This window comes from Pipistrellus hanaki (genome assembly GCF_964339955.1).
Source record: "Pipistrellus hanaki genome assembly, chromosome: 16".
Taxonomy (NCBI): Eukaryota; Metazoa; Chordata; class Mammalia; order Chiroptera; family Vespertilionidae; genus Pipistrellus; species Pipistrellus hanaki.
In genome coordinates, this window is record NC_140518.1 from 7,850,111 (window position 1) to 7,873,833 (window position 23,723).

At 38.9% G+C, this 23,723-nt stretch overlaps 1 protein-coding gene across 16 annotated transcripts in view; it reads right to left on the reverse strand.

The window, feature by feature from the left end:
- The window catches only part of CDK12 (cyclin dependent kinase 12), a 75,299-nt gene that overhangs the window by 18,455 nt on the left and 33,121 nt on the right, over nucleotides 1-23,723 (reverse strand). For 6 of the 16 annotated variants that reach the window (XR_014793021.1, XR_014793022.1, XR_014793023.1 and 3 more), the window contains exons 9-14: nucleotides 21,811-21,888; nucleotides 20,734-20,850; nucleotides 19,727-19,858; nucleotides 17,868-18,079; nucleotides 16,111-16,563; nucleotides 10,916-11,719 (exon numbers count right to left, since the gene is read on the reverse strand). Coding sequence is in view for 2 of the 16 variants with exons in the window: in XM_084862399.1 (XP_084718525.1) it covers nucleotides 11,007-11,719; nucleotides 16,111-16,563; nucleotides 17,868-18,079; nucleotides 19,727-19,858; nucleotides 20,734-20,850; nucleotides 21,811-21,888 (1,705 nt within the window). In the remaining 14 variants the exon portion in view is untranslated. Of the gene's footprint in view, nucleotides 1-7,502; nucleotides 11,720-16,110; nucleotides 16,564-17,867; nucleotides 18,080-19,726; nucleotides 19,859-20,733; nucleotides 20,851-21,810; nucleotides 21,889-23,723 lie in introns of those variants that run through there. The other 10 variants (XR_014793025.1, XR_014793026.1, XR_014793027.1 and 7 more) reach the window with 5 other exon arrangements.

Genomic DNA, 23,723 nt, shown 5'->3' on the forward strand with positions numbered 1-23,723 from the left:
CTATGCTGTCAGTTAGGGTGAGATGGAGAAGACATGAAGGCTTTGTGCTAGGATCTATTTCTTTGTCATCAGCAGACAATGTTCATTTTGCAGACCCGCTGCCCCTCTGACCTGAACCCATAACTCTATCTCTAGGCACCTGAGTGGTGCCTTTCTCCCTCCAAGATTCTGCTTCCAGCTTAGGGACTCTTCAGCATTCCCTCTCTGATCACCACGGCTCCGAGGCGCATATGCATAAGTATTGGAAGCTACTTGTAGATACATCTGGGGGAGGTCCAAAGAGGGGAAGGGAATCTGAGCACCAGAGTAAGATGACTTTAGAACCTGCTGAGCCAGCCAGCCCACTGGGTACACTATTTAGGGCTTAGGTCACTGTGGAGCACCACTTCACCTTCCTTCTGCCCCATCGAAGGAGAGAACCAACAACTTAGAACTACCCCCCCCCAAAAAAAGGGGGGGGGTGCAGGGGAGTGGAGTTCCCCACCCCCAATTTCCCTTTAATCTCAGAGAATATTCCGTTTTACGTGGAGTTCTATAATCCCTCCTCCTCTCATTCAGTGACTCCCCTTAGTTTTCCAGCAGGTGAGATGTGTTTTGTTTCTCTCGTCCTTCTGATTTCGCTTTTTAGTACAGCTGTATTGTATAATAAATACAAAGAAGCCTGAATTGAGATGTAGGGTAAATTCCTCACATGGCCTCTGAGGGTCTTCTGACTATCGCACCCCCAGAGATGGTGGCAAAGTGTTCCTTGAACTTTGGGGTAACTCTGACAGCATTAGGATTTTTACCCATGACTGTCACTTGCTTTCCAAGGAATCGGAACCCTTGACTCTAAATAAAAATTACACTTGTATAATATGGAGGTCATTGAAAAGTTAGTCTTTGAGGTAAAAATATATAAAGACTTTTCTCAAGTTTTTTCTACCAATATTTTCATATTTACCTTTCCCCCCTCATTCTGTCCCTCCCCCCTCAAAATCTCACAGCCCTACTTTCCTTTCCTAAGGAAGCTCATGGCTCTCAGGAATCAGTGATCTGAAAGTCGGGGGCTCTATACTCAGACTAAAATTCTGGTTAGCATTTTGGCCTCTTGGATTCCAACCTTGGCCCGATGCCACTAGCTACCTCACTGTGAAACTGTGGGTAAGGCACTTCCCTCTCTAAGAACTTGGTTTCCTGCTCCGTAAACTGAGAGGTTGAGTTAGGTGATCTCTAGGGTCTCTTTCTAGCTCTGGCCATTTATAATTCTATAAGGGAGAAGACACTAGTGTCTTTCCATCAGGAAGTGAGACATTCCTGCCCTGAGAACCTTCACTTCTAGGCCAATGCAGTAAGTAAGAAGCTCCCCTGCAGATTCCCGTCTTCCTCATGCTAGCTGAACTAAGGGACAAACAAGTGAGTTAGGAAGCCTTCCTTTAAGTGTCAAATTCCTTCTATGACGAAGAATATTAAGATGGTGATCTAACTCTAACCATGAATATTGATAAAGCAGATAGGAGGCAAGGCAGGTAATGTGCAGGAAAGAGTATAATAAGCATGCCCCCTCACAACACACACCCTAAACTGTTTAAGAGTCTGAGCACACATTTGGCTTTGCCCCAGAGAGCCCCTATAAGTAGTGGCTGCTTATCTAATACAACTGTGTGTGGACATGTGTAAACAGATTCAGAGCATCACCATAAATGTCCAATCAAAGCACGCACACACACTCACTCTTGTCTTCTTCTACTCTAGGCCACATATGCCTTGTAAGAAGCTATGGTGGGAGGAAACACCACAACCCACTCTTCCCTCTCCCCAAAGTCAGAAAGGAAGAGAGTGAGACAGGAGCTACTTGGCTTCCTATAAATTGTTTTGTCCTTCCTCACAGCTGCAATCAGAAGCTAAGGGCTCCCGCAGGCCTTGTTCTGATCTGCTGCAGGCGATGGAGGGTTTTTGAAACGAAGAGGACTTGGCTGCAGCCCCATTTCAGCTGCCATTGGGGCTGGCTAATGGGCTCATTCGGGAAGACCCCCGCCTGCCGCACTAAAGAGTCCCCCGCCGACCCCCTCCCCAGTCCCAACCCAATTAATAAATGGGGGCTCCCACTTTATGACTCTGGGAGCAGGAACCAGAGACACAAATGACCCCCAGGGAGGGACAGAAAAAGGCCTTCCAAGAATCAAGCCAGAGAATTGTGCATCCACAGGCACATGCTGCCACAGGCTAGTCATATCCCATTTCCAAAGCATGAAAGGGAAAGAAACTGGAAAAAACAACTGTATTTCCTTTCCCAGATTTGGAGTAGATAGCTCTCTTCAAGTCTATGACGCATCCCAGCAACTCTGTTTTCCCTGATTTCCAATCTGAAAAGGGTAGAGTGAGGGTGACCCCCTAGGCACACATCACATGCATAACTATTTTCCAGGGGGCGGGAGGGAGGCCCCTCCCAGACTCTACAACACTGAACATAGACATCCCATCAAGTGGTTAAGAAACATTTCCTACTTCTTAATAAAAAAGCAGCTACCACTTTCCAAGCTCTCATCACCATCAACAGCATAAGTATGTCCTGGGATCATCATCTTCAGGCTTTGATCCCTCCCCTCACATCCAAATGATCAAGCCTTGCTAATTCCTATGCACTCACTTCCTTTCTTCTCATTTCAGTCTTAACTCTAGTGCAGGCCCTCAGGGCTTCACATCTGAACCAGAAAAATGATATCCTAGGCAAGCTTCCCTGCTTCCTTCAACCAATAGAGCTGCAAAAGTCTTCAACATCATATTCATCTTACCATGCTCTGCTGTTAGTGCTTACCAAATCAAATTTAAATTCTTCATTTGGCCAACAAGATTGCTCCTCTGACTTCATCCCTAATATCCCTTCCCAGTAACACTCCGACTAGTCCATTCACAGCCCTCTGCACAAAACACACATAAACCTTCCATAAATGTCCCCTCTCTAATCACTTTCTTCTGTTGCATGTTCCCTATCTTCATTACCTTCAAAAAGTCTTTCCTGGTTAACTCAAATTTTTTCTGATTATTCCTTTACTTTGGCTCCCCTGTTACTTATTTTATAACCTGACTTAATAAATACCATTCCCAGGTTTGAGACTTATCTCACTCTAGACCCAAAAGTTCCTAAAGATGGGGCCCTCCCCTAATTCCCCCCAGAAGTTGCCCTGTACTCCGGACACAACTCAGCTAATGAATTACTGTTCCCCACTGAAACAGCGCCCCTGGTATAACTCTTGGGATATATATCAAACAACTACAAAGAATAAAATCTTATTCTCAACATCAATTTCCAGCTGTCATCTTCCCCTACCGATATTAAACTTGGCACTCAGTCTTTCCAGAGTTACAAATTGTTTCATGACTTCAAAGTGTATTGCAAAACAAATAAAAAAGCATAGCCACCAGAAGAATTTGCTTATCTCCTTGATTCTCAATACCTAACACTATTTTCTTTGAAGTCCCTTACTTAGGATGAGAAGCCCCATTTTGTTCCTATTTCTAAGATTAATCCTATATTCTCAGGTCATGACCTAATTTATTAGAATGCAAATCAATCCAAGAGCCAATAGTAATCTTCCAGCCCTGCCTCTAGCCTACATCTCTAGGAACAGAGAGGTTATTCAAGAGTCTCTTTCCGTCATTTAGTGAATACTTCCTGAAATTAACCTCACTCTCAAACCTGATTCTTCACTTCCTCTAGTTTAACCTGGTGGGGTTAGATAGGAAAAAATGATTTGCCATTCCTGTGTACGGCCTACAAATGTTCAGGTTAATGAGATTAACTTGCCTTTTGATCTTTCCATTCCTTAGCTCCAGGTGCTTAAGAATCAAGGTAATAAAAGCAAAACTCAGCACAGTACCTGACACACAGCAGTTTCCTGGCAATGTTAGTTCCTATTGGCCTTCCTTTCTTTCTTCCAACACCTTAGGTTTCTTCTTTCTGAGCCTGTACACACACCCCCACGCCCCCACACCCTGCTCAAGATGGCAATAAAGTAAACAAACTAATGTCCTGTAGCTCTAACATTCTGGTTAGTTTGCTGATCTATGTACTGCCTTCACTTGGATTTAAAATGAAGGGGAGAGGAATAATACTAGTCTCCAGGTTGACCTAAAAATACAAACAAAAAACACTTGCAGTTTTAAAACTCCCAAAAATACAAACAACTTTTTAATGTGATGCATCCATATCATTCCCTCCTTATTCCTGAATAGAAATTCTTGAACTATGTAGATAGCAGCACTAAGCAAAATGTCCCTATGTAAGTTATTTGCTTAATATAATCTAGCTTTCCTAGTGAAAATGTCTTCGTACCATCTCCCAGGCCCCACCTCCACCCATAAAGGTAAAACTACTGCTGCTCACAGTGATGCTTTAATGAGGCCTTCCTGAAACTCCTAACCTTTAAGGCATTCTCCCCAAACTTTCACTAGCCCAACCATAATTTTTCCTCCCATCTATAGCCCTATTTTTCTCCTCCCTCCTCCGTTTTTCTTTATAAGCAATTATACCCTAAGTCTTTCTACAGCTCAGCCAGGAGATTGCTCTAGTTCTCTCCTTCTTTCCACCTCCTCATATTGTTTCTCTTTATACGAAACCTTTGGTCCCTAAACAGAAATTGCAAGGCCAAAATCAGAAGTTCCTGAATTTATAAAAGGGTTCAGGCTCCTAAGCTTTCTGTCTTTGAATTCAGGCTCTTTTCCCCAGGACCAAAAGCATTCAAAATTGCATTAACCTTGGGGTGGCTGTCTGCCTACAAGCTGATCTTCACCAAGGGTACCCTCAGCAGACAGTGTTGTAGTTCTGGGACACAGGAAGAAGGATCCTCTTGAGACAGCCCTTTTGATAGGCTCCTTAAAGCAGTGGTTGCCAACCAGTGGTCTGTGAGGTCCGAAAGGTTGGGGACCGCTGCCTTTAAGTAAAGGGGGGGGGGGGCGGGGGGGAACCTTCTCCAAGATCCAGGCTTCCTTCTTCACTTAGCTATGACTGCTATGTGGTAGCCTTTTAATTAAGGTCTCTCTATGCTTCCTCCTCAGGGATGGTTTGGTTTAGATACAATGGCCTTTATTCCTTTGACTATCAACATTATCTCCAGTTTACAGCCATGGCAGAACAAAACATCCAAAATTCCATCTACTTCTAGGTCCTAGGGAACCTATGTCTATGTTAATTTACTTCACGGCTATCCCTTCTTATTCTAGGGAAGTATGCTACAGCTGAAAACTTCACTAACTAATCATCTAAGGAATTCAAAACTAACTTCTCATCAGCCTTTCTCTCAACCTTGGACTACTAATTTTTGAAAGAGATATCATGAGGCAATGTGTAACCGCCACAGCGAACACCCTGTTAGGGCTGTGACCAAAAGCATTTTGCCACCATAGTGATTATCATCCGGGCATCAAGGCAGCCCTCATCTGCTTTCTCATGGATAGCAGGGCTCTCTTCTCACCAAACCTTACTTCCCACAGACACCATCTGCAACTGAGCATAAAAATGTCATCAGTAAAAGCAAGTCTCAGGATATGAGGGAAGAGAAAAAATGAAGGCTGAGATTCCCTCTTTCCTAGACTAGTAAAAAAAATATCTCGTACCCCACACAACATAAATTAAAAGCTCCTTTCACAGCTCCTAACAATTAGAAGAAGAAGAAAGAAAAAAAAAGCATGGTTATTTTGTGTTCTCCAAAAGTTGAAGATCTGGAAAAGACATTTGTCTTCTAAGTTGCCTCTCCTTACCCTTCAAAAGTGTGAAGTGGCCTTCACTCTAAATACTCTGACAAGTTAAGCAATCAATACCTCTGGTAAGGCTTAACACGTGTGAGTTGGGTAGTGAGCAGGGAAAAGAGAAAAATAGTAAATCAGAAGTAGGTGGACAGGAGATGGAGACAGCTGCATATGGTGAGTAGTAGTCGAGTTATCACTAGTAATTCCTACAGTTGTCTTACTTCCCCCAAAGTCTCAACCCTTGGAGTAAACTGACATGAAAGTGTTCCCAAGGCTGAGAAATGCTACACCTGGTCAGTAAAATTAATCCAAATGTCCAGGAATGTTCACCTTGTCCCTCAGGACAACCAGACTTGGCAACCCCATCTCTGCCTTGGAATGGTTAAACATTTACTTGAGGAACTCTCTACTTCCACTCCACCTAGCCCTTCAGGTGACTAAGTTGTGAATAGAGAAGTAACTCAATACCCCCAAACAGTCAAGCTATGGGGCAACCTTAAATAACAATGGAAATCCCAATTCAGCACCAAAAATATTAACTTCTTTAAGGCATTAACCTTATCATACAATTAAGGATGTCTGTCTGGGAAAAGATAGTGCCAAACAAATTTAGGTACTGCACTGTATGGTTTTTAGTTAGCATTGGATGTGATAGGAAAAAAAGTCCAGTTAGGACCTAAGCTTTTAGGCCCAAAATGGAACGGGTAGCCATTGCTGTGAGTGGAAAAATATACTCTATTAGAGTATATTCTAGGTTGAAGTTCACACTCCTAGTCATGAATCTGAAACAGATAAAGACTAAAAAAATAATTCTTTCTCTCTGGAGCGTAACCAGGAACACAGGGTTCCAGGAATTGGAACAACCTTGAGCTCTCCATTCTCCTTCTGGATAAACATGTGACAGCCCACAGGTAAGGGTACATACTTAAGAGTTTGGGGATTCAAAAGCAAGCTGGCAACCCTCATTACCACCAGTTTTTTAAAAATCCAATTTCCTCCTAATTTTCTTGTTCAGGTGTACCCCTTAATTTTGTATAATTGCCAACCCCATTCATAATTTCCTGATACCTATCTCCCTCTTCCTTCCTGTCTCTTGATGGGTTTTACCTGCTCTCTGCCTACTTGTACCACAACTGCAGGAATGCAACACATACTACAAGGGAAAAATCAGTTCTGTGTCCTAAACCATGAAAGGAAAGGGAGAGCAATTATCTCCTCAGGTGGAGAGAGTAAAGATTTTGGAGACAACGCAATTTTAGCCTTACAAATAATTTTCTGGATTGGCAATGTATCCGGAAATCTCAACAGTGCTAGAAGACTAATTCCCACGCTGGCCTTACTCATGGTAACATAGGTCAGGGGTGGTGGTGATCCTGGTTTAAAAGACTATTCTTCAATCTAAACACTTGCCAACTTCCCTGGATGACAGTTGAGCTCAAACCCACTTACCTCTCCCTTCAGGAGGAGTCAGGGTACATGAAGCTCAACTTTTTTGATGGCCTAAGACTACTATTATTTGTTAATGGTTTTCTACTTTAAAAAAAAAAAATGACATCTTACAGTTTTCCGCAACTTTTAAAATTTTCTTGTTCCTAGCCTTGTGTTTTGAAACACCTCTTTAAACATGAGGACCTTTATTTTGGTAGTTTATGAATCTGCAGTGATTCTGAGACAAAGAACCCCTAAGATAAAGTGGAGGGGGGAAATGCCTTTCATACTTAATTGGGTTTGCTCAGTAGGGACAGATTAAGAAGTAAATGCAATGGAGCAAGTGATACAGTAACAGGAAATATTTAATTTTCCAATCTCCACTTTCCATTTTTATAAACTCAAAGAAAAATTTTAATATATTACAAAATATCTGTACACAGACAAGGTACACCTGATGGGGGGCAAAAATGAAGAGAGAGAAAGGAATACAGTGTCAGGAACCTAAACCAGGGAGAATGAGGTGGCAACTGACACTTTTCTGATGTAGCATTCTCTCTCAAAACCTGCTAGTAACCATTTTAGTACTGTAACTATATATGCACATTATATATATATATATATATATATATATACACACACACACACACACACACACACACACACACACACACGCATATATACATATATAACCCGCATTTCCCCGAAAATAAGACCTAACGCATAGAAAAATAAGACATCCCCTGAAAAAAGATCTAGCACATCTTTGGGGGGGAAAATTAATATAAGACACTGTCTTATTTTCGGGGAAACAGGGTATACACACACACACACACACGTGGTTGGATGATGTCTATGGCATAAGCTAACAGAAGACCTACTTACAAATCTGTGCTAACCGCCCTGCTTTTAAACATATAGATCTGATGTCATTTTCAAATCCTTACCATTCCTATAGAAAGCTGAAAAAACTAAAAAAAACTGGATCAACCAATTTTGTTTTCAAAACCACAAAAATAACTATGATCAAACCAGTTCTGCTTCATTCATGAACAGAATCAGATTTCTCACCTGTTCAGAATAATGTATTTAATGGACTTAATACCTCCCATGGTACAATATTTAACATCACTTTTGGGAATTATTTAAATTTGTAGTTTTCTAATAGTCAAGTTGAAATTCTGCCAAATCTTTACTTCCATTATGTTTATAGATAACACAGCTGAAAAATTAACAAATACCTTTTCTTCCTTCACACAGATTCCAGGATATTTAAGTGAGTTCCTTTTTTCCTCTGCTTTTAGAAATAGTCAAAATTACCAAAAATTTTTCCCCCCATTTTAAAGGTTAGACTTCCAAAATGGGGGGTCTGGGATTGAGAAGGGATCATACATACACATACACACACACTCACCCCCTTCCATAGTAGCAGAGAATGATGGAGACATAAGCATATCACTTAGTATATTTGGCATAATTAAAAATAAGGGGTGAGAAGGGGAAGAAAAAAGTATTATTGATGATTGCTGATAATAAAAATATTATAAAAATGTATAAAGTTTTATTCATATTTGATGGAAAACCAATTTTTTTTCACTGAATATATACTTATTAGTTCTTTAATCAAAACTGGGAAAGTGGGCTCAATGCCTCAAATTCAAATATTCTAAAATACAAAGGTCTAAGGAGTCAACAGACAGAAGGTTGATTCCATGGCCTGTGTGGCTCAGTTGGCTGGGCATTGTACCGTGCACCAGTCAGGGCACATGCCTAGGTTGTTGGCTCGATCCCCAGTTGGGAGTCGTGAAAGAGGCAGCCAACTGATGTTTCTCTTTCTCCCTCTCCCTTCCTCTAAACATCAATAAAAAATCTTAAAAAAAAAAAAAGTTTCGATGAACTTTAACGCAACATACCAATACCATGTCAGTGAAACCCAGCAAATCTAATTGGACATATTGGTATAAAAGGCCATCAATGCCAAAATGGCTGGTAGGTTCTTTCTAATCAATGTTTGGCCCTGAGGGCAAAGCCAGACCAACCCAAAGAATAAAGAAATACACACACCAGGAATCTACCTATTTCAGTGACAGGGAAAAATAATCTTCATGTAAGTATCTGAAGAGGGATCTTCTTTCATTTCGCTAAAGTTTTTTATTAGTGCATCTTTCTCTTACAAGTAGTCTTTAATATTTTAATATAAGAACTTGGCATTGAAACATGAAACTTCACTTGAGTTCTGAAAACTATTCTTCAAGATGCTGAAGCACATTTGACTTTTCTTTGTAAAAAAGGAGCTAACCTACTTTTCACAAATGTCTAAGTCTGTGCAGATAATTTATATAAATGTGTATGTTCTTAAACACATATGCTGGTACTCCCATAGAAACAAAAGCCAGAATGAGAAGCCTCCCAAGTTACCCCACCCTGAAAGCTTTTCCCTTTCCAGTTTCCTTTTTATAAGAAGGAAAAATACTTGCCATGAAATCATAATTTAATCACTTTTACCAAAACCCAATCTCTCCAGAGGAAAATCCCTAAAAGAATTGGAAGGATATGCATGCGGAGATGTGTATGTCAATACTGTTCGTTCTTATGTTCTGCTCTTTCAAAAGTATTTTTTTTTAAAGGTTTCAGGTATTGAAATATCATTATCTTCAGAAAAATATCTACCCTAAACTAAGTTACATTTCCATGTATTTCCAGGATGTTTCTTTTCTCTTTGACAATATTAAAATGCTCTGTTTCAAAGGTTTGGTTTTTGGGGTTTTTTTTTACATAAAAATATATGTGTAAACAGTATGCTAACTGCTCTTACTAGTCATCTAGGACTGAAGGCATCATCTCTAGTCCCAACTCAGCAGCAATGACCTAGGCTGTATGCATTTATAAATCAACTGCACCATTAGAACATGGTTTTAAAAAAACAACGAAAAACATTTTAGAATTCAAGAGTTACAGAGAACAAAAAAAGTGTTTGAATTTCCTTTCCTTTATTTCAAAAAAGATAAAGAATTATCCCAGGTTCTTGGGCATCTCAACGATTAATTTTTTTCCAAACAAATGCCTCAAAAAGAGACAAAGAAAAACTCTATGAAGATGGGGTAAAAAAGGGAAAAGATGGGATAAAGTCTACCTATTGCCCAAGAATTCCACTTTCTACAACCTGCTTCAAATGCAGGAAGAGCAGTCATGTCTTTTGCCAAAGCAAACTTTAAGGGTGAATAATTTATTTGGAAAAAAGGAATGTTAAAGATGCTCAATGGGGAAAAAAGAGTTTACTTGAAAGCAAAAATGTGAGGTGGTAGAGAGGAAGGAAACGTTTATTTAAATCAGCCAGTCACTCTTTGCCCCTTACAGCAAAAGCCTAAGAGCAGCTCAAATTTTGTGAACACTATTCTTTCTTTAAAAAACAAAACAAAAAAACTAAATTCAAAAGAACAAAACATAAAAAAATAATCCTAACTTTAAAAACCTAAAGAGCCTCTCCTGGGCCATTTCAAAAACTGAAACTGTTCTCTTTTTCTTCTGCTCAAGAAGTGCGGGCAATGAACTCATAAAGCATTTACTTTTCCATTTAATGACCCTCTCCAAATTCTCCACTTATATTTACCAGGTAGAGCTGAAGTAAATGTCCTGACTATAACCAACCCATCCAGGGGTAAATGCTGCCAACATCATTATTTTATAGGTCTCGTGCTTAGTAGCAAGTGAGCAAGGAATACAATGAATAGCTTTAAAATAGCCAAATGCAGATGATTACCTCGCTCTGGTAAATGATTTCATTAAAGGTTCAGAGGACTGGATGGAGGATGGACAGGGAAGGAATCTTTCAGGACACTGAAGTCTCTGGGTTAGTAAGGAACTCCTCTCCCTCTTCCCCCTCTTGGCGGGACTCTTGTAGGTCCCCGATAGAGTTTTCCATAAGCAGGAGACTGAGCTGGGCCCACCCAGTGAAGGCCTGCTCCGGAGCTGCTGGCTCCACTGGTTCCTGGCCCCGGCTCCCCAAAGTTTTGCAATTTGGTCTCTGCATGTGCCACAGAGTTGCTGCTCCCCTCAGCCTTCAGGAATGGTTGCCCGACCACTGAGTGTAATGCTAAGGGGACCCTGGCAAAACGGAGGTCCTGGTCCCCTGGAAACTGCACTGACCCTGTCCCCTGGTAACTGCTGGACTCCCCAAGGTGGCTCACAGAGCCTGAGAAGGTCCTGTTCTTCACCAGGGTCTGGGCCAAGGATTCTGTCAAGGCTGGACCAGAACTGCGTTCATCAGTGTCAGTGGCACTGAACCCTGTTTCAGGCCCATCAGTGTTTCCGTAAGTCCTGTCGGGATGGGGTCGGGTAGAGTATTCCATTGGTCTCAAGGCCTGGTGCTCATGTGGCAGGTGGCCAGGAGGCTCTGCTTCAGGCTGGGATAAAAGTTGCAGCAAGGCGGCTGTCACGGCTGGGTTCAACTCCTGGGGGACGCTGGAAAGATCGCCTTCGACCAGAGGGGGTGGAGGTGGCGGCGGTGGAGGTCCGGGGGGCTCAGGGGGCCTCTTCTCTGGTGGAAGAATGTGAGGAGGACATGCTGTGGAAGGGTTACTTCTTTTAACACCATCTTAAAAATCACATGTGATTATAAACACAACCATACATACACACACTCACACACACAAACACTACCCAACATAAACATATATCAATACAAGTAACGAAATATATATAAAGAATAAAATCTTGGGATCAGGAAATTTCAATTTATAAATAAAATCAAGCGATTAAAAGAAAAACAGTTGCATTCTGGATCTAACAGCTGTTGTAAAAAGATCGTATGTTTCAAATATTGTTCTAATTTTTGTCTGAGATTTCCTCCATTTCCTTCCTTAAGGAAATGTTCTAATAATGTAGGTTGTTGGCAGCCTTCCTGCCCCTTTTTGCTGTTGAATCAAAACATTAATGAAAATAAAGTAGAAAGAAGGAAGGTGAGAGGGAACAATATACATGCTGTGGTCACATTTCTAGGACATAATCTTGCTGTACAATGGAGACCTTGCATAGACTTAGCTAACACATTTTACAGAATGCTTAATAATAAGGTTAACACCTGAAATAGAACTTAAAGAACACACAGGAGAGATGAAATAAAGAAAAAAAAAACCTTTCATTATCATCATGTATAAATATACACTTGATTCTCCAAACTTCAGTCCCTCTCCCTATAACCACATTCTGAAGAATGGAATATTAACCACCATACTGTCATTCAGCTTCCTATGTTATAGTAATTATAAAGACTAAAGTAATCTATAATAATTTTCTTTTTGTTTCCCAGTCTCCTGCATTTTCCCCATGCTATAAGAAAAATTACTATAGCAATGTCATGCAGAATGGGCTGTTGATAAACATCTGTTTATCTTGGAGACAGTGAAAAGAGAGTATTCCGAAATGTATTAAACTAATATTATACTTTGTCTTTCAAAAGATATTTGTCTTTCTAAACCACCCTCCAGACTTTCCCCCCCTCTGCTGGCTAAGTTTGCCCAAGTATGCCAATCACTGTCTGAAAATGAAATACTGCCAAGACAGCAGGTTAGAGATATAAAATGGCATGAGTTTGAGGACATAAAAAACCAAGTACAGTCAAAACAGTACATTTAGAGAGTTGGAAATTACCCTGCTGAAAAAAAAGGCTTAATGCTTTGGAGTATCTTCTAAAATGATTGATTTTCCGTTCCCTATATATTGAAATATCTATATAATAAATTCTTATTATTTGAGGTAGTAATATAAAGTCATTCCTCAGACAAAGAAAAAGTAGTTTTTAGTTATAATTAGATATTTTGGTAGCATATTTACCACAATTATATTTTGCAAAGATAAAAAATAAGTATGAACATGCAGATGAAAACACTACAAAATTGTGAAGTTATGCAGTGAAAGGATGAGATCAGATGCTATATGTAACATACAAATAAGGGCGACCAACAGTTCCAATTTGCTCAGGACTGAGAGGGTTCCCAAACTGCCAACTTTCACTTTTAAAATCAGGATTGCACTGAGATAAGCTGGTCACCCTATATACAGTACCTGCTCAAGTAACTTGTTGACAGACTGGCTGGTTGACTAGGTGATAGGAAAAATGAATTTAAGGTAAAAAAAAATTAGCTATGGCCGAAATCGGTTTAGCTCAGTGGATAGAGCGTCGGCCTGCGGACTGAAAGGTCCTGGGTTCGATTCCGGTCAAGGGCATTGGTTGCAGGCACATCCCCAATAGGGGGTGTGCAGGAGGCAGCTGGTGGATGATTCTCTCTCATCGATGTTTCTGGCTCTCTATCTCTCTCCCTTCCTCTCTGTAAAAAATCAGTAAAATATATATTTTTAAAAATTAGCTATGAAAATTCACAACCTGAAAAGTAGATATCCTAAAAAAGGAGAGCTAACTGAACTACATACAGACATCTATAGATTTCAGAGATTTTTGTTGCCAATGCTACACATCTCACTACATAAAAACATCACAGAACTGGCTAGTTATTAAAGTATTTTTTGGACAATATATGAAACGGACACCAGGTTGTTGTTGGTGCGTCTTTTGTGTGTGTTTTTTTTAATGCTGAGAGAAAATGACTTTAAAAATACCCAACTGCGAAAGTGAACAAAACTAAACTTAAACTTTTCCAGATATACTACATACTATTCACATTTAAAGTTTGTCTTTTATCTAATTAGCCAAGTTGTTTCAGTATTATAAAGTCATATTTTGAGCTCAAATTTTTTACATGTATGAGGATGAAAACTATTTCAAAGTAGCAAAAGCAGACAGATTGTAAAACACTATTAAAGTAAGGTTAATAAAAAACTTTGTTTTTAATCCTCACCTGAAGACATGCTTTCATTGACTTGAGAGAGAGAAAAGGGGGAAGGAGGGGGGGAAAGAGAGAGAGAGAGAGAGAGAGAAGAAAGAGAGAGAGAGAGAAAGACAGAGAGAGAGAAAGAGAGAGAGAGAGAGAATGGGGAGAGAAATATAGATTGGTTACCTCCATCTGAACCTGTAACCTAGGCGCATGCCCTGACTGGGAATCGAACCCAGAACCTTTTAGTGTACAGGATGACACTCCAATGAACTGAGCACCCAGACAGGGCTAATAAAACTTCTTAAAGGAATTAAAAATAAAGATCACATTTAAAATATCATACTGTTGTAAGATTTAGTGTTAACAACATTGCTAATCTTTAACAATCTGTACTAATGGAAGCAGGTGTTAATGAAAGGTACAAGTAACTTTAAAACTTTATTTGACTCATCAGTTTTCAACCATAACCCTTTCCCAACAAGCATAGAGAAGCTAAACAGTAGCCAAAGTGATAGATTTTCACCTTCTACGGCTTATTTAGTCTGCCCTCTGGTGGAAGTGCTAATGAACAGTAAAATGGCCAAAAGAGGTAGCAGGGGAGACACAGGAGACACCAGCTGGTTCATCCAGGGGTGACTGTAATAATTAGGAGTGGCATTTTTATTCTCCTCTGAAAAGTAAATCCAACAATTTTTTTTTACCATAGGCCAGGCCTTAATTTTGGTTCAATTTCATCATTTAGCTGATAGCTTATTCACTCAATTATTGAGTGAATCTCAGTCACTATGCTATTTATTTAATTTGAACCACTTCTTTCAGGTATTTTGATTATAGCTGATTTTTTTTTTTTTTTTTTTTTTTTTTTTTTTTTTTTTTTTTGCAGGGGTATGAGAGATGATACAAAGAGGCCTCCTTTAATTCTAGATTAGTTTTCTGTGTTATTCCAGGTCCTGGAATTAAATGAAATCAGATGACAGAATAGCAAAGTGAATTAAGAAACACTTTAAAGGGTAAACAAGTTCTAAATTCTGGCTCTGCCAATAATATGGTTCCAGTAGTGGGACCATCAACAGGCTTTCTTTTTTTAAATAAGCAGGCTAATTTAAATTCGCTGGATTGCAGTTTCCCTATCTGTAAAATATAAGGGTTAATTTTATTTATATTATCTTTCAGTTTTAAAAAGCTTTACATATGAAAATTAACTTCTATATTTGACTCTATACCAGTGGAAATAAGGCATATACTTTCTGCACCGTCCCATATGCAGGACCCTGAAGTTGAAGGTTAGTGAATCTCTTCAACCCTTGTACCTCTTCTCATTCCCCAATTCATGGGGTCTTCATGGACAGCAAAAATTTCCAGAGTTGAAAACACTTTTAGATAAATAGCGATTTTGCAAACAGACAATCAGAATTGATCAGAAAAACTTCTTTTCCTTCTAATAAATTGCATGCTGTGGTCATGTGAAATCAAGGTATAATGAACATATTTCCTTTAATATATTTTTCCTTTATATAATGCTCATTTCCTAAGCTAAAATCCATTTAATTGTCTTTTTCAGGAACACATATTTTAAAGGAATCACTTTTATATGCAATTAATTTTTGAAAAATAAATGTATGGCGTTAATTATTTAGAAATATCCCCAAATTATTCTTCATGAGATTAACAATGATGTTTTATTAGGGTTTTCTTGAATGTATCTTCAGGCAAGACTCTGGTATCCAGTATCCACTACACTAGAGTACCACTGACTATTTACACAATCTGATGGTTTGTTTGGAAGGCAGATTTTCAAGAGTAAGTTGGCCACCATATACACAGTAGTCAAACATGTCACTAGCTATGGGTGTGGTTTCTGTGGGTTAGAACACAGCGGTTTTACTTACCTACCTCCTAAGAAATGGAAAAACAATCAGTATGTGAAAAGGTGCTTTGAAAAGCTTTGATACTTAAATAAAAGAAGCCGGACAAGAAATACATCACTTGTTGGTATGTTCTCCTGTAGACAGGTTACAGAAAAACTGAAACCGATGCCATTGATGTGAAAAAGAAAATGTTAAAGAGATTTTTAAGAGGATCAACAGCACCTGAGCTCAATGAGATTCATGACCGGTCTGTTTACCTGCTGCCTCCTCCTGTGGCATTGTGGGAGTTCTTCGGGGCCCCTGTAGCCCACTGTTCTTGTCACTGTTGTTTTCCTCCAGGTTGCCTGCTGGCTCCTGGGTTTTCATCAGCTGACTCAAGAGAACTGCCAACATATTCTGCATGTCAGCTGGTGTGCTCGAAGCTTCAGGCGTTTTCTGTTCTGCTGAAGGCTGGACCACTGAAGCTGGGGGTGCCTCCTTCACAGACTCCTCTGGGGCCACGGGCTCCGAGTCCTGCTGCTGGGAAGTGGCTTCTGTTAGGGCACTGATAGATTGGTTCAGGGCCTCGAGCTGCTGCTGTATCTCAGGGTTGGAGTGGATGTTAAGCAGCTGTACCATTTGAGGGATGCTCAGGTCGGTTTGGCTCTGCAGCAGATTCAATAATACTGCCAACTCACTTTGATTCAATTGTTGTGTGATGTCTCCGAGACCTGTGAGGAGAGAGTGAAGCCAATATAAGAGGATGAGGCAGGGCAAAGACTTCTGCATTCTTCAATTGGCAAGAGCAACTTATAACATCCAGTGAATGAAATTTCATTTTAAATGTCTCATTTTTCATGCCTCAAATCATTAGGACACAATTTGTTACTGTTTTCTTTTTAATTTACTGATTTTAGAGAGGGAATAGGAGGGAGAGGAGGGGGAGAGGGAGACGGCGGGGGGGGGGGGGGGGGGAGGAGAAAGAGAAAGAGAGAGAGGGGAACATGGATCTGCTACTACACCCACCTATGCACTCATTGGTTGCATGTGCCCCAACTAGGAATGGAACCCACAACCTTGGGATGATGATACTCCAATCAACTGAGCTACCCAACCAGGGCCACAATTAGTTAATTCTTTATATTACTGCTTAAAAATGCATGGACTAGCCCGGCTGGTGTGGCTCAGTTGGCTGAGCGTTCCATGCACTAATTTGATTCCCAGCACATGCCCAGGCTGCAGACTCAATCCCCAGTAGAAAATGTGCAGGAGGCAGCCTATCAATGTTTTTATCTCTCCCTTCCATCTCTCTAAAATCAATAAAAACATCTTTTTTTAAAGTTCTAAAAATAAATAAAAATTCATGAACTCAAATATCTCTGTATTGTAACTAAAAGTTATTTCACTTAATCTTTATTTATCCCTAGAAATATGGCAATTATTCTGGGGTGTTTTATTTTTAAAGCTTCCTGGATGACTCTAATGTGTAACCAGCATTGAAAATTACTGTTGTAGGTGGACAGGGAAGGGAAAGTGAGCCAGGGGAAGAATATCTGTTGTTCAGAAAAACTGTTGTTCCCACAGAAGAACTACTTTGTTTTAATAGTTCATTATGATACAATTTTGTATATATTTAAATCAGATAAGTCTACAGAACTAACTACATTTAGCAATTGTGATTTAACATCATTGGCTTCTAAGGTATTATCAAACCTAACATATACAGGGCTTCAAATTATGTTTTAGAGACCCTGGGTGAACTAACCTTAAATTACATTTGGCTCACCTAATTTATACCACACATCTAATTGAGATATAGCATTCCTTACTTCAGGAATAGAAAATACATCCATTGTAGGCTTTCTAAACCAAAGATACAAAACTTGGTTTATCTCCTTTTCCCTATAATCAGAACACCACCCTCTTTATTAATGCTTCAGTGGCTAAAAATTAAAACACACAAACATCCTCGCACTTAATCTTTAAAACCTGCCAAAATGTGCATAAAAGCAGCAGTCTCTATCCCAGCACTAACCTATTGAATCCCCAGCCGCAGGCTCCACCTTGACAGCAGCAGGCTGTGGTAGTGCTGGGCTGTTGTTCTTCACAGGCTCAGCACTTGTCCCTGAGGTAGTTTCTTTTCGAGAGGCTTTGGCTGGAGGTGGCTCTTCTACTGCAACACCACTCTGTCGCTGCCGTCGCCGTTTCTTACTCCATAATTCGTGACAGTCCTGCCAGTGGGGGAGGCTGAAAAAAACAAAGCAGAGAAGAAATGTGTGTGGGAATGTGGCAGTGAGTAAACAGAAGAGAGATTAAAATGGGAAGGCAAAGAGCAGTTGGAAACGGAAAGGGCAAGGAAAACATAAAAATAACCATTGAAGTCAGTAAATAAATAGTAATAGTGTAAAAGAAATCATGGCATATAATAGTCTGAGGAAGTATAAGTCCCAAAGCCTAAAAGACTTCTACAATGAGAAATGAGGATTTTGCTACTATCAGAGACACACCTGCTATGAAAATGCTTATTATATTCCTGCCAAGTAGTTAAGTCTTATAGTTCTTGCTTGATATAACAATAATAAAAGAGAACTTTATTGGTCAAGTTTCAGTTGGGAATAAATAGCACAGAGATGACTGGCTTCTTAATAGCTACAAAGAGTCCAGGCAAAGTGGTGATTTAAATTTTGGAATAACATAAGCATATCATGATGAAATCTCTTCTGTGTAATATCAATTTATGTGTTACCTGGTCTGTGAAAATAAAATAAAAAATTGGTCATTCTTCTTTCTGCCCACTGAATTTCCATTACTGGATATTTTCATTTGGAGGGTTTATTAAAATATTTTAATATATTTTCAGAGCCAGGAGGTCAAATCTTACCACAATAAGGATTACCATAACCAAAAATCTATCAGAAGAGTTCCCAGGTTTCAGTAAAATGCTTTATGTATTTTAATAAATATTTATGCCTCAAAATTCTAATGCAATAAATTTCTTTGGAACAACCAGATTTGTAGTTAGTACCTACTTATGTACTGTCTCATTCATTTCTTTAAAGTAGTCTTTCTGTAAGAAAAAAATTTCCAAAAATGTTGATAAATCTGAAGATAAGAGACTTATTTGCCAGAACGTGAGATGTGACTATAGAACTCTGAGGATCTTAGAGAATAAGGAAATTTATAAAAGTCTAATAAAAGAGAGACATCTTCAAAGACTGCATTTTTTTCTTTTTTCTTTTTTTTTTTAATAAAAAAATATATATTTTATTGATTTTTTACAGAGAGGAAGAGAGAGGGATAGAGAGTTAGAAACATCGACCAGCTGCCTCCTGCACACCCCCATCAGGGATGTGCCCGCAACCAAGGTACATGCCCTCGACCAGAATCGAACCCAGGACCCTTCAGTCTGCAGACCGACGCTCTATCCACTGAGCCAAACCAGTTTTGGCAAAGACTGCATTTTCGAACCTCAGGACATATGACCTAACAGTGATGCAAACTATTTAAAATTAGCACTGTCTTGTAAGTGTGGGATATACATGGTTACCACAGACATAGGGGATTCAAACAGATGGAATAGTTAATAGCAAAAACTATAAGAAATACCTTCAAACAGGCTCTATATGAAAATATAGATCCAAGAACACAAGAAGAGAGCTTGAGTCAAATTAGAACAAATATATCTAAATCTATTCCTTGTGTTTTAAAAAATACACAACATAGAGTGATAAAACCTTCTATCAATCATAATTTCCTTTTATCAATCCTATTTGAGGATACCTCTCCATTTGGCATACAGCCATTTGCAGTTCCTCTTAAATATATATTATTTTGAGTTTCTCATCTCCTAGGCTTGGGGAGGTTTAGGGTCACTGCATGGCCATCAGCACTTACTCTGGAGGATCCATTTTGCTGGGGTCGACATCTTTAAGGAAGTCACTCTGTAGGGTTTGCTCAGCTGTGCAACGTTTGTTAGGATCTAGTGTCAGCATGTGGTCCAGTAAATCAAGTGCTGCTGAAGGAATGCTGTGGGAAGGAAGAGAGAAAGGACAAGTTTACAAAAACCATATAATTCTTAAACCTGTAACCTTTGTGTAAAAGGCTCTGAATTTCCAATTCCACATAAAACTGGAAAGGGAGTTGGAAGGTGGCTAAAAAATCAAGCAGGTTTTCTTCCACAGAGATTTTTTTTTTAAAAAAAACATATTTTTATTGATTTCAGAGAGGAAAGGAAAGGGAGAGAGAGCTAGAAACATCAATGATGAGAATCATTTATCAACTGCCTTCTGCACACCCTACACTGGCACAACCCATGCATGTGCTCTTAACCAGAATCAAACCGGGGACCCTTCGGTCCACAGGTTGGCGCTTTAACCACTGAGCCTAACCAGCTAGGGCTCCACACAGGATTAAGTGCTATAACAGGTGGAAAACATAAAGCCAGCAATTACATTCTCTTTTTGTCTTGGTAAAATCAAAAAGACTGAAAAAAATACATATAATGTTCAAAATAAAATGGTTTTCTATCATCTAAAGCAGGGGTCTTCAAACTACGGCCCACGGGCCACATGCGGCCCGCAGAGGAGTCTGATCCGGCCCGCCAGGTTTTTTGGGCAGTGAGCGCAGCCGAGGTGTTACAGTAGGAATTAGTAGTTCATATAGTCCGGCCCTCCAGCTCTCTGAGGGACCGTGATCTGGCCCCCACTTTAAAAAGTTTGAGGACCCCTGAAAAGAGAAAATTATCAAAAGGCTGTAACAGAACTTTGTTAAAAATAAAATGCTTTCCTATGTTGTATTACCATAATAAATTGGGACAACACTAAATCCCTCAGCCAGGAAAAAGCCAAGTCCAAACCAAACACCAATCAAAGAAAACAGATGCACATTTTTGCCAAACTCACAAAGAGAATTCTTCTCGTAGACGCCTTCTATATTGTTTCTTCGGTTTCATAGTATTGAAGTAAGGCAGTTTGATAACATCAGGCCACACAGCTGGACAAGGGCTACCACAGAGTCGACTGAAAACAAAGCAGAAAGCAAGAACAATGAAGTAAGTGCGTCAGCATCATGATTTCTGGAGATTCTAGAAGCGAAAACGATTACCTCCCAAGAGCTTATTAAATTAGAGGGCATGCAGAAAGAAAAACCTGGCCTGCTTTAAGTGACAAAAGGAACAGGACAGAAAGAATTTGTTACAAGATAATGAAAATACTATCTAAAATAATCCACAACATATTTAGTTTTGTAAACATGATTTTAATCCTCTACAGAGGTTTTCATTACCAATTTTGTTCACTTCAGTTATGGTAATTACAAGGGGCTGGGCTGGTCTTAAAATGAAAAATTGACAGAAGAGACCCTAAGACTTAAAATTTTGATGTAAAATTAAGTTTACATCATAACAAATATTAAGTTATATACCACCTTTTAAAAAAGTTTTCATTAGCCTGCTATATTCTTTCCTTTAATTTTATTGAATAAAGCAATCCAAAATCTATCCCAATCCCAGGTCTTCTTGAAACCCTCTATTACAGGTTCTATTTCATAATTATCTGTTTACATGTTTTTATCACTTATTAAACTTTAAGCTTTTTGAAGGTAGGGACCTATCTTATTTATCTCTGAATCCTAAAGTTTAACAGAGAAAGAAAATTATTACAAAAAAGGTTCAATAAAATGTGTGCTGAATAAATTTGATCTTAATCTAACCTAAGAATGGAATAACTATCCTGAAAATGGCATGCTTTTACTTGAAGAATAAAAAACATGCAAAGTAAGACCTAAAGAGTAGGTGGAATACAACTTCTTTACATATATAGCACATGACAAAATATATGGCAAACCTGACTGAGTGAAGAAAAACTTACTGGGACAGAAGGAGCATAAAATCATTTAGTAGAATAACTGAAAAGTGTTACAAATTAGAGGATGTGATCACCTATCACACCTGGGCACTCAGAGCACATGCACAGCTGTACCTGATCAGTTCTAGCTGAGCCAGCTCCAGATTGGCTTGAAAAATAGGCTTCTTTGTGAACAGTTCCCCAAGGATGCATCTAGAAAGAGTAAAATTGAGAGGTCAGAAGAGAAATCCCTGGAAGCTATTTATAGTGTGTCTCAATACACTTTTATGGTATATATAACACATTGTAAATTAGCCCTAAACTGCAGTGTCTGAGTTGCATAAAAGAAAATATTTCTTGCACTAAAACTAGACAATATAAAGGACTTAAATTTATCAGCAGGTAAGAAAAACCCTTGCCACGTATATATAAAGCAGAGAAAGGGAGTTAAGAGTCCTTTTCTTAAATAAAAACAAAAAGTCCCTTTCTAACACTTCCATTGTAAATTAAGAAAATAAGACTGAAAACCCCACACTTCAATTTTACAAGGATGCTCAGCAGTTCCTATAAAGAGAATAGTACGTATTAGTTGTTCATTCATCTGTTCTTTGGAATGTGCCCTATACCAGCAGTCACCAACCGGTGGTCCATAGACCACTGGTGGTCTGTGAGGTCCGAAAGGTTGGCAATTGCTGCCCTATACTATAGTCCTCTTAGCACTATTTATTTTTTTAAAAAAAAGGTTATTGTCATAAGCCACGATCAGTTTCAATAAGACTCTTAAATACACCGTGCTTAAATAACTTTATCATTTTGAAAAAGAAAAAAAAATATTTTAAAACTATATTGATATATTTAGTCTCCAAATATCTCTCCACAAATTATTTATTAATTACAACAGGAAAAGTAGTAACTATTTAGTAGCATGAGACAAACAACACCTTAACCAAATTACCAAAATCAACATCTATTATAATAATAACCTATAATAATAAAAACATAATATGCAAATAGACCGAACAGCTGAACAGAATGACAGTCCAGACAAAGCCAGGGCTGCGAAGGCCTACTCTTGCACAAATTTCGTGCATTGGGTCTCTAGTCACTAATAAGAAACAAATAAATGTGATACTTGAAAAGAACACTTATAGAGTATTCCAGCCAAAAATTCATAACCAGAATCTATCTGTATTTTTTAAAAATGTAAATGTCACAAAAGACAAAGAAATATTAAAGAACTGTTCCAGATTAAACAATGGCAACTAAATGTAATTCATGATACTGGATTGGATCCTCTTATCAGGTAAGGTATTGTTTCCAGGTCATTGTTGACAAAATGAGGATATGAAATATAAGCTAAAGCATTCTATTTTAGTGTACCTAACAATATTAAATTCCCTGAATTTGATAATTGTACTATGATTAAGAGAATATCTTATTTCTTAGGAAATGTACATTAAATATTAAGAGGAAAAGGAGCATGATATATACAACTATTTTCAAGTAGTTCTGGAAAAAAATATGCAGTATACTTATAAATACATTTTATTCTATGTATATATGTATATATTATATACTAGAGGCCTGGTGCACAAAATTCGTGCACTGAGGGGCGGAGTCCCTCAGCACAGCCTGCACCCTCTTGCAGTCTGGGAGCCCTCGGGGGATATCCGACTAATGGCTTAGGGGGCCTAAGCTGGCAGTCGGATATCCTTAGTGCTGCTGCATAGGCGGAAGAGGCTCCTGCCACTGCCACTGCACTCTCCAATCGTGAGCCTGGGGGCAGCTTCTGCATTGAGCATCTGCCCCTTAGTGGTCAGTGCACATCATAGCGACCAGTCTTTCTGCTGTTCAGTTGATTTGCATATTAGCCTTTTATTATAAAAGATACTCCCAAAACCAATATTTATATAGTTTCACTTTGAAATTATCTGGCTTGATTAAATTTGAGAAAGAAAAACAAACCTAGCTCTTAAAGTTATTAGTACCTTTCTATTGGTATTTGTTAACCTCAAACAAATCTTATCAAAAGATAAAAAAAGTAAAAT